The 17,197-nt window shown below is 40.3% G+C and overlaps 1 protein-coding gene across 4 annotated transcripts; it reads right to left on the bottom strand.

Annotated features, from left to right (window-relative positions):
* Window positions 1-5,964: 5,964 nt before the first annotated feature.
* Window positions 5,965-15,522, bottom strand: NUDT15 (nudix hydrolase 15). 4 transcript variants are annotated; one of them, XM_058685406.1, is made up of 4 exons: window positions 15,288-15,522; window positions 11,483-11,679; window positions 9,606-9,701; window positions 5,965-6,477 (listed from the first exon to the last, which is right to left on the bottom strand). In XM_058685406.1, the coding sequence occupies exons 1-4, from the start codon at window positions 15,443-15,445 to the stop codon at window positions 6,338-6,340; spliced, it is 591 nt and encodes a 196-aa protein (XP_058541389.1). In that variant the 5' UTR covers window positions 15,446-15,522; the 3' UTR covers window positions 5,965-6,337. The 4 variants fall into 4 exon arrangements, 3 of the variants coding, with proteins under 3 accessions (XP_058541389.1, XP_058541400.1, XP_058541407.1); XM_058685417.1 differs by lacking the exon at window positions 15,288-15,522 and adding an exon at window positions 14,654-15,117; XR_009248969.1 differs by having other exon boundaries at window positions 6,365-6,477; window positions 9,606-9,721; window positions 15,288-15,521.
* Between the last annotated feature and the right edge of the window lie 1,675 nt (window positions 15,523-17,197).

The raw sequence follows: 17,197 nt of genomic DNA, 5'->3' as shown, positions 1-17,197 counted from the left end.
CAGTTTCCTGGGAACAAAGTACATTTTTTAGATGGATATCTTTAATAATACATGGAATGAAATGAGTATCCTAGTTTGGAATTCTAACTGAAAGTATAAATTACCTCACAGTTCAATTTCTTTACTTTTGTATTAATGTGAATCCAACGGCATACCACTATACATAAATTGCAGTTATAACAGTGTCTATTATACAGTATAATAAAATATTGGTTGTCTAATTAATATATATATATATATATTGCAGCCAAGGAAAAGAAGGAGGTGGAAAGGAGAGAGCTGAACCAAATAAGGCAAAATCTTGGTACCTGCTGAATCTGAGTATAGAGTGTATGGAAGTTCATTGTACTATTCTCTACTTCTGATATATTTGAAAATTTTCATATTAACATTTTTTGTTTTCCACATCAAAAGTTAACTTCACACTCTGGACCCTGTTGTACGAGATGCCTTTGTTGCTGCCAAAGTTCCAATTCAAGGATGGCAGGCATGGAAAGTGTGGGAATCCACAATAGCAAATGTTCATTGATTCTGTTGCAGTTCCTTAAGCTTTGAAATTTAGGCCACCTGTTAGCTTAGTTTGTTAGGTATGCTACAACAAAAACAGACTCATGACTTAAACGGGAATTTATTTTCACACAGTTCCGGAGGTTAGAAGTCCAAGCTCAAGGTGTAGGTAGGTTTGGCAAGTCTCTCGTTGGCTTGCCTTCTTGCTGTGTTCTCATGTGACATCAAACTGCTATCTACAGACTCACCTTAAATTTATGTATGCAGATCTATGACCCCTCATCCAAAACCCTGGGGTCTAAGTGTATTTCACAATTTGGATTTTTAAAAATATTTTAGAAAGCAGGATATGTATAGATATATCCACATATCATGTTATATCTATATCTCTCTATATATCATATGTTATATAATACCCCCAGCAAGGTCTGAAGAGGCACCTTATAAAGAGAGCACTTAAGATTTCTTTAGTGGGGTGCCTGGATGGCTCAGTTGGTTAAGTGTCTGGCTCTTGATTTTGGCTCAAGACATTATCTCATGGTTGTGAGACCGAGCCCCACAGAGCCTGCTTAAGATTCTCTGTCTCTCTGACATGATATTCTATGGAAAACCCAGAGATTCCACCAAAAACCTCCTAGAACTGATATATGAATTCAGCAAGGTCGCAGGCTATAAAATCAGTGCACAGAAATCAGTTGCATTTCTATATGTCAATAATGAAGCAACAGAGAAATCAAGGGATCGATCCCATTTGCAATTGCACCAAAAATCATAAAATACCTAGGAATAAACCTAACCAAAGAGGTGAAAAATCTATACTCTGAAAACTATAGAAAGCTTATGAAAGAAATTGAAGAAGACATTAAAAAAATGGAAAAATATTCCATGCTCCTGGATTGGAAGAACAAATATTGTTAAAATGTTGATACAACCCCAAGCAATCTACATATTCAATGCAATTCCTATCAAAATAACACCAGCATTCTTCACAGAGCTAGAACAAACAATCCTAAAATTTGTATGAAACCAGAAAAGACCCTGAATAGCCAAAGCAATCCTGAAAAAGAAAACTAAAGCTGGAGGCATCACAATCTGGGACTTGTATTAGAAAGCTGTAATCAAGACAGTATGGTACTGGCACAAAAACAGACACTTAGATGAGTGGAACAGAATAGAGAATCCAGAAGTGAATCCACAAACATGGCCAACTAATCTTTGACAAAGCAGGAAAGAATATCCAATAAAATAAAAATATTCTCTTCAGCAAACGGTGTTGGGAAAACTGGACAGTGACATGCAGCAGAATGAACCTGGACCACTTTCTTACACAAAAATACACACAAAAATAAACTCAAAATGGATAAAAGACTTAAACGTAAGATAGAAAGCTGTCAAAATCTGCCAGGAGAAAGCAGGTAAAAGCCTCTTTGACCTCAGGTGCAGCAGCTTCTCACTCAACATGTCTCGAGGCAAGGGAAACAAAAGCAAAAATGAACTACTGGGACCTCATCAAGATAAAAAGCTTCTGCATAATGAAGGAAAGAAACAATCAACAAAACTAAAAGGCAACCAATGGAATGGGAGAAGATATTTGCAAATGACATATCCGATAAAGGGTTAGTATCCAAAATCTATATAGAACTTCTCAAACTCAACACCCGAAAAGCAGAATGCAGTCAAGAAATGGGCAAAAGACATGAATAGACAATTTTCCAAAGACATCCAGATGGCTAACAGACACATGAAAAAATGCTTAACATGGCTCATCATCAGGGAAATACAAATCCACACCACAATGAGATACCACCTCACACCAGTCAGAATGGCTAATTATTAACAACTCAGGCAACAACAGATGTTGGCGAGGATGCAGAGAAAGAGGATCTCTTTTGTACTGCTGGTGGGAATGCAAGCTGGTGCAACCATTCTGGAAAACAGTATGGCGGTTCCTCAAAAAGTTAAAAATAGAACGACCCTACAACCCACCTGCACTAGTAGGTATTTATCTAAGGGATACAGGTGTGCTGTTTCAAAGGGGCACATACACCTCAATGTATACGGCAGCACTATCGACAATAGCCAAAGTACGGAAAGAGCCCAAATGTCCATCAACAGATGAATGGATAAAGAAGAAGTGGTATATATATGAAATGGAGTATTACTCAGCAATCAAAAAGAATGAAATCTTGCCATTTGCAACAAAGTGGATGGAACTAGAGGGTATTATGCCAAGCAAAATTAGTCAGAGAAAGACAAATATTATATGACTTCACTTATGTGGAATTTAAGATACAAAACAGATGAACATAAGGGAAGGGAAGCAAAAATAATATAAAAACAGGGAGGGGGACGAAACATAACAGACTCTGAAATACAGAAAACAAACAGGGTTGCTGGAGGGGTGTAGGTGAGGGGATGGGCTAAGTGGGTAAGGGGCATTAAGGAAGACACCTGTTGGGATGAGCACTGGGTATTACATGTAGAGGATGAATCACTAGAATCTACCAAAATCATTACTGCACTGTATGCTAACTAACCTGGATGTAAATTAAAAAATAAAATCTTAAGAAGAAAAAAAGATTCTCCATCTCTGTCTCCTGCCCCTCCCCTACTTAAATAAATACATAAATAAATAAATAACATGAAAAAGATCTCTTTAGCAAAGATTTGTATACTCTGTGACCCAGCCTTCCCATTCGTAGGTTTACATCCAACAGAAATCAGTACACATGTGAACTCTAAAGAAAGCATGCACACATGCTCATAGCAGCCTTATTTGTAACAGCCTCAATTGGAAACAAGCCAAATGACCATGAGATTTAATTTTCTGAAAAGGCACTCTAGGCATACTGTCAAAAATAAGTCCGGATAAATTTTATGTCATGTGTATTTGACCTCAATCAGTTAGTTGGAGGGGTAAAAACTGCAGGTGCAGTCTGGGAAAAAGAGGACAAGCACCCCTGCACCAGAGGAGAGGCAGCTGGGACAACCTCACAGGACATGGATTCAGAAGACATGAAAGAAACAGAATGGACAAGAGATGGTGGCTGCTTTACGTGGGGGAAGGGAGTCTAATTTGAGCAATTGAGCAGATGATGGAGTCATTCCTGGAGAGGAATACAAAGGCAACTTCAGTTTGGAACATAACAAATTCGAAGGACGGAAAAGCTCAGGTAGAGATGGGTGGTGTGTGGTTGGGTCTGAAGCTTAGGAAAAAGGTCCGAGCTGTACATAACGTCTTTTGGAGAGTCCTCAACAATGGGTGGAAAGTGAATCTGTAAAGAAGGAAAAGAACAGAGGACAGGAGGATGAAGTCAAACAAGCTGGTGAACAGCTTGGCTTGCCTGCCTGCTACTTTGTTCCTTCTGCCCGTGATCTGTTCTGAAGTAAAATGAGGAGTCCTATGTCATTGCATACAGAGCTATTGAGCATTATTATTAGGCAAAAAGCCAAATACTTAAACAGCATACTAAAAATGGGAAATCTAGAATGGAAATTTGGGATTAAATGTGATAGATTCAACTTACAATATAATTAAGTACCTATCATAGTACTTGGCACACAGTAGGTATAAACTAAATGCTTATGGAGGATCTTAACTATGGACTCACGTGTTCACTTTGTCAAGTCCATAAAGCGGAAGGCTTGGTCCATGCCTCTCAGTCATTGTGTCCTGTTATCTTTATTTGCATTCTTCACAAAGGCTACTCAAGCAAAGCACTGGCTTCTAAGTACAACATGAATAATCGAATTATTTTTTAAAAAGGCAGCATTGATATGACTGATCTTATGTTGGAAAAAGACTTTGTTTTCTCCCCCGTAGATGATTCCCTGAGCTTTCCTTCTCCACAGTTCTCAGTTAATGTGATTCTTGCTGCCCCAAAGACAGTATTTTATTTGCAAGTATTTGCCTTTTTTGGATAGCTAATAAAGAACTGTTTCTCCAAGGGAGGCTGAATTCACCACATGCTCCACTGGGAGGGTTTTTGCTAGGATACTGCACTTGCTTATCAGGGGATACAGGACACCTCAGGGATTGACCTGGCACACAGATGAAGGAAGAGATATTTCAGACTCCCCAGTGTCCTGGCAGAGCGAGGCATACTTCAGGAACTGTAGCGGACATTTAATTGTATGAGAATATTGCTAGTAGTCAGCATTAGTTTTTTTCCATTAAAGGTAATTCTCAAACCATCTAAGAATTAACTGCTTACCTAAGAGTTCTAAATCCTCCAGTCAGTCATCTGCTTATTTAGAGAAATATTTACTGAGTGATTACGGATGCCAACGGAGCATATTAGGTGCTGGGGAAAATGCAATCCCCTTCTAACATGAAACTTAAAAAAATTTTTTTCACCATTTTATTGAAAATACTTATTTTTTAAATTTCATCTCATTTTATTTTTATTTAAATGCAAGCTATTTAATATACAGTATAGTCTTGGCTTCAGAAGTAGAACCCAGTGATTCATCTCTTACATATAACACTCGGTGCTCATCCCGCAAAATGCCCTCCTTAATGCCCATCACCCATTTAATCCACCTCTCCCTCAGATCCCCCTCCAACAACCCTCAGTTTGTTCTCTGTATTTAAGTGTCTCTTATGATTTGCCTCTCTCTTTGTTTTTATCTTATTTTTTCTTCCCTTCCCCTATGTTCATCTGTTGAGTTTCTCAAATTCCACATATAGCCCAGGTTAGTTTTTTTCTTTCCATAAACCTTCATATCTAATTATGTGTATTTAAAACAAACAAACAAAAAAAAACAATCTCATAAGCTCCTAATGAACCTGTCCATTAAGAATTTAAAGTAGCAAACATGGAAAAACTCTATTTTGTGGTAAGTTTTTGAAGCTATAAGACACCTGCTTGGATAAGCACTAACCTGAAGAATCAATGAATTCCCAATCAACTATATTTGAGATAAACCTATGGAACGGTTTCATCCATAAGGCTTGCCTGGTTTCCTCTTAAATTCAATCTGTTACAATACCACACATCACTTAGCCTCTGGACAGCTTCTCTGTACACTCATGAAAGAATGACAATGAGAAAGGAAAATAATGTCCTGCCTATTATGAAAACATCTTTGACCTTGAGTGCCCTTGAAAGGGTCTCATGGACCTCCCCAGACGTCACCTGGAGGACCACTGCCCTAGTCTAATCTCATTTTACCTATATGGAAGCTGGATCTCACAAAGATTATGTGACAAATCCAAAAGTCCATGGCCTGTTAATGACAGTATAATATCTCAGTTTGTCTCACTTCACTTGAGGTAGCTTCTGAATCAGAAACCTGGGAAATATACCCTAATGACCTGTCCTGTCACTCCAGTTGCAAAGACTGTCACACTATAGTACCAAAAATTTTGTTTTAAATAAAACAGACATGGAAAGTCAATAGACAAGGAAGTCACAGACAAGGAAATGTGATAAATTCCGCAACAGGCATACTGTGTTAGCATCTGAATTAGGATCTCTATTTGAACAGAAACACTAGGGCAAATTCTATAGCCCTCCATGCCAGGCAGGCTGGTAATGACAAACTGCACAGTAAATATCACAGAAAAATACAGAAAGCAGAATTGCCACAATATCACCATTCATCACATTTTCTGAGTCTGAAATGCAATTGATGACATCATGCCAGCAAATTTTTCATAAGTACTGGCTGAAAGGGTGGTGGGTATATTAAAAGACGGCAAATCAACTGGCAAGCATATAGAAGTTTTTACATAAGATGGAGTTGTTCTGAGATGTAGATATTTTTCATTCTCTCACAGAACCTTATTTTGTTTTTTCAAAGTATATCAGGTTATCTTCTTCTTCTCCTAGAGATGATGACCTTTGTATCCTACCAGGTGATCTAAATCTTCTTTAAATGGATTGTAGCCTTGTTCCTTTAAACACCGCAGTGCCCAGAAAAGCTGGTCCAGTGGAGGAAATTCTTCCCAGGGAACCCATTCCCAACCTAGAAAAGAAAGATACCAAATCAATTTATTTAGCTGGAAGGAAACAAAGAATATTTATTTTGGCAAGTTAACCTATACTTCGAAAAAATTAATTAAATATAAAAATGACTTGCAACTAATAATAACATGCTACTAATCACAGTGATGCTATGCATTAGCTCAGCTGTACCAATATCATTTGCCTTTAGAATGAAGATCTTAACAGAAGGGGGATCATTTAAAACATGCTGTTATTTCAACATGAGACCAAGCTTACAAGGGCCCCATGATGGTAAAATCCGGATTTAAGAGAATTCAATTTTTGCTTGAATATTTGGCTGAACAAAACATACAGAACTTTACACATGACAGGTGGTAACACTACATGAAAACAAACCAGCTGCCCCACCTATAGAATAAAGTAAGTTACAACATTTCTAAGCTATCTTCCATCTTGTTAAAAAGTAATGGAAGCTGTGCAGAGAATAAAAATATTCTCTGGCTGTGGTACACTTTAGATGGAAAGACAATATGGATGGGACTGATTTTCAAAAATCCATTGAAAAAGGAAAGATTTAACAGTGTCTATTGTGAAATACACAAAATCCTAGAAAAATGCTCTAGGCAACAGTATTCTCTTTGATGACTTAAATGTAAGGAACATGAAAGTACAGATGCTCACAACAGGTGAATATATAAATATTATATTACTAAGATGTACACTCCATGTTCTAAGTTTCTTCATGGTCACACGCATATACTTATGTTTAAATGCAGTTTCTTCCACTAAGTGCTTCTCTGCCTGTAACATACAGATATGCAGTTTCACTCTGGGGACAGGGGACAAAGAATCCATGAAATTAGAACAAGTTCAGGAAGGAGTGATCAGCCTAAGAGAAAGAGAGTAGGACAGAAGGAGGGAGAAAGAAAGAGACAGAGGGAGAGAGGCAGAGAGGTGTCACCCAACAATGTGTTGCAAGATGCGGAATTAACAGTCTCAAGGGAGCTGTCTGTCAAGTTTATCCTGTCTGTGAGAAAATGAGGCCTCTGGCTGATCCTCCTGATTATAATTGGATGGCTGGAGAAAAGATGTCATAACCAGTAACCTGAAGCAGGTGATCCAGATCCAGGATCTGACGAACATGGGAGAGAAAATGCATCTTTATGCTATAAATAAAACCACCACCACAGAGCCGCTGCACCCTGGCTGTGGTGCAGCTGGCTACCCAGCAGGAGCTCTCAATGGGCAAAAAGTGAAAATAACTCCTGCTATGTTGTTATGAAGGGCTAGAGAGGAATCAGTGTTTCTTTTTTTCTTTTTCTTTTTTTTTTTTTTTGAGGAATCAGTGTTTCTGATCAAATCTGACTTGGTGCTAGTCACCTTGGGCCTTATAAAATCATACTGTGTGACCTCAGATTACTAGCCTGTGAGAAGGTCAACAAAATGAAGGTGGACAAGCTCAAAAAAAGTTATATAAATGAAAAAAAATCACAAGGCATGTAAAAATGAGTCAAAACTACCAGATTCTAGGAAGGGAAAAACATTACATACCATAACATAGTAACAAAAACTCTAACACAGAACTTTATGACGTAGGATAATAATCTTCTGGAAGTTGTTCAAATGTAGGCCGGTCTAGATACTATACTGAAGAACCTCATCCCCTTGTTCCCTTCTTCCTTCAACATGGTCTGAACAATATACTCTGAATAGGAGCCAGGCACGGGAGAGTCAAAGGTGAATGAGCCCAAACATCTGCTCTTTATGCATTCAAAGTTCAGTAAAGGAAAACTAGCGAGTACGATTTGAAGCTGAACACCCCAACTGAACCTGAGATGCCTTCTATCGTCAGAGGAAGAAAACTAGAAATACAGGCCTACAGTGCAGAGCAGGACAGGAAGTCGTGCCTTGCACCAGGCTTCAGCAACCCCAACCACAACAGAGGCGGAGGCAGAGAGGCAGAGGCAGCCGGCTGGAGATTGGTCAGAACTGATGGGACAGTCAGTGGCTCTGCTGTTTTCCCCTCAGCCCTTCTCCACAAATGAATACTATGTCTGCTCCTTGTGAAGGACGCTAAGTATGCAAAACCAAAGTATTTCATCATTTTGTCTCATCTTGTGTCAGGTTTTTGCTGCTGGTAGAAAAGAGAAAAATAAGGATATGGTCATTCCTTCCAAGTTTAGGGCTCTCTTTTAAGAGAACAATAATAATCTGTGCTTACTGCCTGAATATATGACACCTCGAACTAATTTTTGTTTTAATTTTTTTTTAACGATTATTTATTTTTGAGACAGAGAGAGACAGAGCATGAACAGGGGGAGGGGCAGAGAGAGAGGGAGACACAGAATCTGAAACAGGCTCCAGGCTCTGAGCTGTCAGCACAGAGGCCCGACGCGGGGCTCGAACTCACGGACCGTGAGATCATGACCTGAGCCGAAGTCGGACGCTCAACCGACCAAGCCACCCAGGCGCCCCTCGAACTAATTTTTAAAAATTCAGTTATGGGAACTGTACTTTGCTTTAAAGAAAAAAAGTAAATTGAGTCCTACAAAAAGTATTAAAGTGGAAATATACATATTTACACTTCAATTTAATATTAAAAAGACAAGTAACTGTTCCTCCTCAAAGCTTCAGGATGTCAAGACTACTGAGTTTTGTTTCCACTGTTACTCTGGACTCCCCTCTCTCCTATTCCTCCTTTTATCCAGGATCATTGGGGATGTGAGAGATAGAAGAACTTGTAGACAGCACCCCCAGTGAACCTGGTACATTTTCTCACCTGCCCTTCTTAAGGCATGAATGATTTTAGTTGTACCTTAGGCCAACTGAAAGCCTTTGGATACTTCTTGGGTATTACTGTGTGTGTCACTGTGATATAAGGAAAATATATATATATATATACACATATATATAATATATATAATATATATAATATATAATATACATATTTTATATATGTGTATATATATTATATATATATATATTTTTTATATATATATATATAATATATATATTCCTTATATCATAATCTATATATAGCTTTCCTCCCCGTTTTCTGGCACAGAGTTCCTGAAACCTTTGTATTTTCCTAAGTGATAGGGACGAGAGGAACACTTGCTATCCATAATAAGCCTCTTTCAACCGTACCTGAGTTTATGCTAATAAGCTGATGGGTGGCTGAGCTGAACCTATCCTTAGATAGGTTCAGAACTGGGGGCTGGTGACCAGAAAGATACATCCCACCTGAGGAGAGAGGAGAGGAGCTGGAGATTGAATTAATCACCAGCAGATAATGATTTAATCAGTCATAGAGACTACGATAATATGTACCAATCCCATTACATAGGAACCTCCGTGAAAACCCCACACAACAGGATTCAGAGAGTTTTCTGGGAGGTGAACACGTCAAGGTGCTCATTGAGAGTACGGATGCTCTGCGTCCCTCCCTCTGCCCACCTTGCCCAGTGCGTCTTCCATGTGGCTGTTTCTGAGCTGTTTCCTCTATAACAAACTGGTAATGTGAGTAAAGTGGTTTCCTGAGTTCTGAAGGCCATTCTAGCAAATTACTGAACCTGAGGAGGAGGTTGTGGGAACCCCAATTTATAGCCAGGTGACCAGAAGTACAGGAGGCCAGGACTTGGCGACTGGTATCTGAAGTGGGTGCAGTCTTGTGGGACGGACTCTGTAATGTTTGGGATCTGACACTGACTCCAGGTAGACAGTGCAAGAATGTAACTGAATTACAGGGCATCCAATTGATGTCTGGAGAACTATTTGATGTGAAGAAAAGAGCCACACATTTGGTGTTGGGGTGTAGTGAGTAAAAATAGCTCAGACGTTGCTAGTTCACTTTAGATGATTCCAAGTCATTACCTGTTTTATAAAAAGTCGTATACGACTCAACAGGCCTTCGGGTAGAACATGCCCTTCTGTTCACTCAATGAATTCAATCTGCAAACCACTTAACTCATGATTTATCCATTCTAGAAATTTCACTTCTTCCAGGCCTCTGCACATATGCCCCCTCCTCAGAGGCCCTCCATGACCACCCTGTCTGATGCAGCACCCATGGGTCACTATCCTTTACACCGTTTTACTTTTATTCTTATTCCTTATCATTACATTGTAAAGTATCTGCTAATGTGTTGCCTTTCCCCTGGATTAAAAAAAATGTAAAACCTGAGAGGGGAGGGACTTTGTTCCACACACCACTGTTTCTTTAGCGCCTAGAATGGTACGTGGCATGCAGTACTCAGTAAGCATTTGTTGAATGACAAGATTCTTCCATAGTGGAGAATAAATTAAATGTTTATAGGGGAGGTCCAGTACACTGGAAAACCGCTTGGATAAGGTTTCACAAGGCAAAGAATATATTTGGTAAGTTTGATATTTTATTCCTTCTCATGGAGTTTTATGAAATTTGAAGAGAGATGATCCATGCAAAGCCCTTAGGGCAATGCTTAGCACACAGTAAATCACATCAATGTTGTTAAAGCTTTCAGAGCACTCGACTCAACACCGAGGATAATTGTTTTGTCAGGTTAGTCACTCTCCATGCAAGGAAATTTGTATCTTTCTCACACAGGTGAGAAAACTGAGGATGGCACCTTCAACGTTTTGCTTAAAATCAGAGTCTGAAGCAAAATTAAATGCTGAAAATAAAACTAAGACTTACTGAGTACTTACAGTGTTCATTTGGTTCTTTATATGTATTAACTAATTTTATCCCTACAACAACCCATCGGAGGTAGTTGCTATTATCACAGAGGAGAAAAGAGACCCAGAGACATGAAATAACTCGCCCAAGGTTACAAACCTCTACGCGGAAAAACCAGGATGCAAGTCAAGTAGTCTGGCTCCAGGCCACTTCTGTTTCCTGCTATATGCTTATGTCTCCAGGATTTAAGTATATGTATTTACACTTCTGTATGAAAAGACTAATTCTCTTTGCATGGCAAACATAATGTAATACTCAGATGATAAGCTCCTCAAAGAACATGAATTATTACACATAATTCTCTTACTTTCATTTTTTTCAGGCTCTGTGTTCTTTGGCTCTGAATCATAAGTCATGTCCACTTCCCCTTTCATTAGTATTGTCACATAATGGTAATTTTCTTTCTCAGCAAAGGAATTCACGACTGAGGCAAAGCGAACATTTTTCAAGCGAAGAGCGGCTTCTTCCCAGGTTTCCCTTTGAGCACATTCTTCCCACGTTTCACTGGAAAACAGAAGCACAGCACTGTATTCAATTCTAGTTATGTAACTTATTATTTTTTTGCCATGAAATTCCTGCCTAGAAATTTCTAGTCTAAAGCAAAAAACCAAAAACCCTGTAATTGGCTCTTGCTTTCTAACAATCAATCAACAACCCTGCCTTTGGACATTCTCTTTATCTCAAGTATAAAATATCTGAAGTTATCTGAAGACCAAAAGGACTTCCTATTGAGAAAAAAAGAACATTTAGCCAATTCAGCACTAGTTCACGTGCCTGGCAACTGTATGCAATCAGGAGACAGTTAAGTATACAGTTAAGAGCACAGGCTTTGGAGTCAGCTAAACCTAATAAAAAGAGGTAATACTACTTTCCAATGGGGTTGTTGCAAGTGCATCAAGAGGCGGATGATGTCTTTTCCTGCAGTCTCAGAATTTTCGTTGAAGCCTTAAAATTCAGGACAATAGGCAACAAACACCTCAAATTCTAAAGAGTATGGCAAGAGAGCAAACAGATGCCATCTAAAGGCTTGCAAGTCTTTTGACCTTCACCCTACCCAGTCTACATAAGAAAGGAGATTTAGGGCAGGGAGGAAAGTTATGAATTTTCAAGCATAGTAGCAACGTTTCCCTTCATCCTGATGAAAGGACAACTCTGCCTGAAGCCAAGTGAGCGGTGCTTCAAGAAAACTGATCAGAGAGATTGGGTGTGATTCCCAAGGAGATACTGGCGTGTTCCTCCCCTGCTAAAGTCATATCGAGCTGCAGAAACTCACAGGCCTGTGATTCAGAGTAGAGGTGGTACAAAGGTAAGAGCTCTTGGGCAAGTCTAAAGTGTGTCCCTTGGTGTTTAGGGATGTACGTGAATAGAGAAGCTGACGTTTATTCCCACTTTGAGAATCTGGAAAGCAGGAGAATGGCTACAGAAGCCCACGATGAATGAGCAAGGAGAAAGAGTGACAGTGAGGGCATTACTCCCATTGTGAATTTTCTTCTGGGTCCAGTAGATGCTACAAGAGACTGCTGGGGATCCCAGCAGAAAGAAAAAGCAAGGTAGTGTGCTAACAAGCAAGAGCTAAATCAGCCACCTATGTCTGAGAACTGTGCAGGAGAGACATCCTTGTGGGATTTCCAAACAACCAACAGACATACCCTGAGGAAGACGGCACAACATCCAGAGGGCACCAATGGATGGATCACAGCAGCACTAGTCATGTAAAAAGTCTGGCCCACCCTCTCCCTCCCCAACATCCTGGAGAGGGAAGGAAACCAGAAACAGTGAGAAAAGGAGGAGGTCTTCCTCCTCTTTCCTTTTCCCCACTACAGACAAATGCTTGGAAGTGGATCATAATGACCAAATGTGATTTATTTTTCTAATCAAGTGACAGGAAAACAATAGAATTTGCAGGAAATGTCAGAGAACAGCAGAAAAGGGAAAGACAACAGAAGGAGGAGTGCCTGGGTGGCTTAGTCAGTTAAGCCTCCAACTCTTGGTTTCCACTCAGGTCATGATCTCTTGGTTTTGTGGGTTTTAGCCCTGTGTCAGGCTCTGCACTGGCAACGTGGAGCCTGCTTGGGATTCTTTCTCTTCCTCTCTCCCTACCCCACTGGCAGTGTCTCTGCCTATCTCAAAATAAATAAGTAAACTTAAAAAAAAAAATTATAAAGACAAGGGAAGGAGAAAACAAAGCCATTTTCTATTTGTCTCCTCTCAAACTTAGCCCATTCAGTATACCAGTCATATAAAGATAAGTGAAAGCATACATGTGAAGAGCTTGGCGTAATATCTAGCACTCAGTAAAAAGCTCATTAAAGGACAATTTTGCCTATTATCATTGGATATCTGAGTAAAGATTCCAATACTTTATTGTGTTAGCATTAAGATATCTATCTCTAGCCATTGCAATTGACAAAGTACAATACACTGTGTCCCTCTGGGCAATGTGACCCTTAACCTGGAAATTTTATTAGTTATTAACTGATGGTTTATCTTAATTATCTAGGGGCACCTGGGTGGCTCAGTTGGTTAAGTGGCCGACTTCGGCTCAGGTCATGATCTTGCAGTTCGTGAGATCAAGCCCTGCGTGGGGCTCTGTGCTGACAGCTCAGAGCCTGGAGCCTGCTTCGGATTCTGTGTCTCCCTCTCTCTCTGCCCCTCCCCTGCTCGCACTCTGTCTCTCTCTCAAAAATAAACATGAAAAAAATTTAAAAAAATTTTTTATCTTAATTATCTAAAAATGATAAACTTATTGATGCTTTTTAAAATCCTTAAAACCATTAAAAAAATTCCATGTGCTAAAAGATCATAGGAATTCCATGTTTTATCAAAGACAAAGTCTGATTAAAAGGCACTTGCATCAAGTCTCTAGCACTTTATAACAAATAGGTAGATTACAAGAATATAGTCAGAATGTAAGAAATTCTAATGACCCATACTCTTCAACATGGGATGGTAAAAAAAAGGGAAAGAGGGATTACTGTTAGATTTGGAGACTTAAATTTATCAATCCCAAATTACAATCAATCCCAAAGTACAATCTTCCTTTGATCTTGATTGGTACAAAACAATACATTTTCAAGACAAATGGGGAAAGTGGTACAGACTGACTATATCACAGGTTATTAAAGAATTATCTTGTTAAGGTGTGAAAATGTATTTTCTTTAGGTGTGAAAATGGAGTTACATTTTTAAAAAAAGCCTATGACAGGTACATAACGAACTGTTTATGGGCGATATAATAAACGTCCGCGTTTTCCTTCAGAAGAGTCTAGAAAACAAGGGATCTGTGTTGTCTGTTGGGATGGAGCAGTAAAGATGAAACAAGAACAAGCCGAGTAGTAAGTATAGGAGGATTCACCAACTGTTTACTTTCATGTGTGTTTGCACTTTTACACTAATGGAAAAACAAGCGCTGGCTCTGATCGCTTTAGATACTGTTCATCCACCGTTGACTTTAACCTATTCTCACTTCAGAACCCACCTTTTAGCAAAATCCCCGGCTTTCCGCACCATTGGGTAGATCTGACCCTTAACTGTCCAGTTTCCTTTATCGGTCTGATCCGCCATCAAACACAGAATGCCACGTTAAAGAGTGCTCCGTCCAACCTCCCCACTGTATAGATGAAGACACCGAGGCCCAGAGTTTCACTAGCCCATGTGCTTGGTCACGGCGCAGCCAAACCTGCGCGGGCAGGAAACAGGCCGTCCATCCGTGTACGTTTAGTGCACAGCCCGAACCGTGCAAGTGCCTGAACTGACACAACTGGGCAAGATCTTCATAAAGACCCACTTCCCGCCTCTTACATGTAAACATTAAGAAAAACACACCCTACACATCAGCCCGCAGACGCGGATAGAAGGCTGCCGGCAGAAAAAGCACTGGGCGGGCGGGGCGCAGACCGACCACAGACCCTTCGCCAGCCCTCCGCAGCTCAGCGCCTCCTCCCGGCCGGAGCCTGCACCCAGGAGCGCTGCGGCCCGAGGAGAGAACAGAGGAACGCGCGAGATGACGCAGCGTCGGCGCACACGCAACGACGCAAGGACGCACGCACGGGGAGAGCTCGTCCTTCCCGTGCACGTTCGGCTTTCCTTCGGTGGGCTCAGGGGTTGCTCACCCGAATTCCAAATGGCCCCCGGGGAGTTGATAACTGCCGGCTCCTACAGTCCCTTTCCTCTTCCCCAGGAGGACGCAACGAGGATGCCTGCTGCTAGTCACCACTACTCCTACCCCGACTCCGGGCCGCCTACCCTGCGGCTCCGCGCCGGCCGTCATAGCGCGCGAGACCCGGCAGAGGCTGCGGGAAGTGACGTTCGCCCCGCCCCATGGGCCACGACCAGTCTCGCTGCGCCTGCGCGGGCCCCTGAAATCAAAGCCCGAGTCCCTGGGACTTAACCTTCGTGCGTGGTGTCTCTGCCTCATATGGGGATCCCAGCTTGAGAAGTGTCGCGATGCCTACCCCAGGACTGCCCGTCAAGGTTTCGTTTTAAGTAATGCCACTTACTGTTGTACTTTAAACGTTTATTATTCTCTATTCTCAGATTCCTCCATCATGCGTTTACCAGCCACACGCTTTTATAAACCTCTGGGCCTTTGCACTTCCCATTTCTTTGTGTTTGGGTGAACTTCACCACCACAGTAAATTCATTCTAATTGTAACTCCAGTCAGTGTTGGACCAGGACAAGGACGGATAGTATAGAAACAACCTAGTATAAATAATTGAGAGTATTAACACAACATGGGAAAAAATTAAGGACAAACAATAAATTGTGCTGGAAGGAGCTAAATATTTGAGAGGAAAGAGAGGCACTGTTCCAGTTGTTTGCACACCATGCACTGGCAAAATAATCCCACCTGAAACAGAATTGTAATGAAAGTGAACTAAAAACGAGCAAATAACTAGACTTTGGATGGGGAGAATTTAATTTTTTTTTCATTAAAATAAATTAAGTTTGGGGCGCCTGGGTGGCTCAGTTTGTTGGGCGTCTGACTTCGGCTCAGGTCATGATCTCGCAGCCTGTGAGTTCAAGCCCGGTGTCAGGCTCTGTGCTGACAGCTCAGAGCCTGGAGCCTGCTTCAGATTCTGTGTCCCTCTCCCTTCACCCGCTCATGCTCTGTCTTTCTCTAAGAATAAAACATTAAAAAAAATTAAAATAAGTTTTACTTCTACCAAAATAATGTACATATAATTTAAAAAGTCAAATGGTAGAAAATGAAGTAAGGATGGGTAGGGAAAACTTTACCCACTAGTACTCCTTTCATTCACTTTTAGCTCTTTGAACTATTATTTCTGACATTTGCCTTTGTATTTCAAAGTAATAAGCTTATTATTTATGTTCAGGTGAGTGACTAAACACTTGTACAGCATCTGTCCTTCCACCCACAAATGCATCCTTTAATAAGTTAGGTATCAGAAAGATATTCTGTAATATTTTCCCAAATAAAAATTGGCAACATATAGAAAGGATAATATGTCACCACTGGACAAGGGTAAAATACAGGGTGGGCTTAATATTTGAAAAATCAATCGATGTAATTTACTGTATTAAAAGAAAGAGGAAACACATATAATCATCCTAATAGATGCAGAAAAAAACTTGAGAAAATTCAAGACTTATTTATGATTTTAAAAAGATTTAAGCAAAAAAATTTAAAAGAGAATTTTAACAACCTTACAATAGGGCATCTACAAAGACCTACAACTAACATATTTAATAGTTGTTATGGTCTCAGTTAGGTCCCCCCACTAAATTTGTCTGTTGGAGTCCTAACCCCCAGTACCTCAGATTATAGCTGTATTCAGAGATAGGGCCTTTAAAGAGGTAATTGAGTTAAAATGAGGTCATTAGGGTGACTCCTAATCCAATATGACTGGTGTCCTTAAAGAAGAGGAGATTAAGGCACAAACACAGACAGAGGAAAAACCATGTAAAAACACAGGGAGAAGACAGGCTAAGAAGAGAGGCCTCAGGAAAAGCCAGTCCCACTGACACCTTGATCTTAGACTTCTAGACTCCAGAATTGTG

The sequence above is a fragment of the Neofelis nebulosa genome, chromosome 1 (genome assembly GCF_028018385.1).
Source record: "Neofelis nebulosa isolate mNeoNeb1 chromosome 1, mNeoNeb1.pri, whole genome shotgun sequence".
Lineage (NCBI taxonomy): Eukaryota > Metazoa > Chordata > Mammalia > Carnivora > Felidae > Neofelis > Neofelis nebulosa.
The sequence above is the reverse complement of the archived record's forward strand: the minus strand, read 5'-3'. Positions and strand labels throughout refer to the sequence as shown.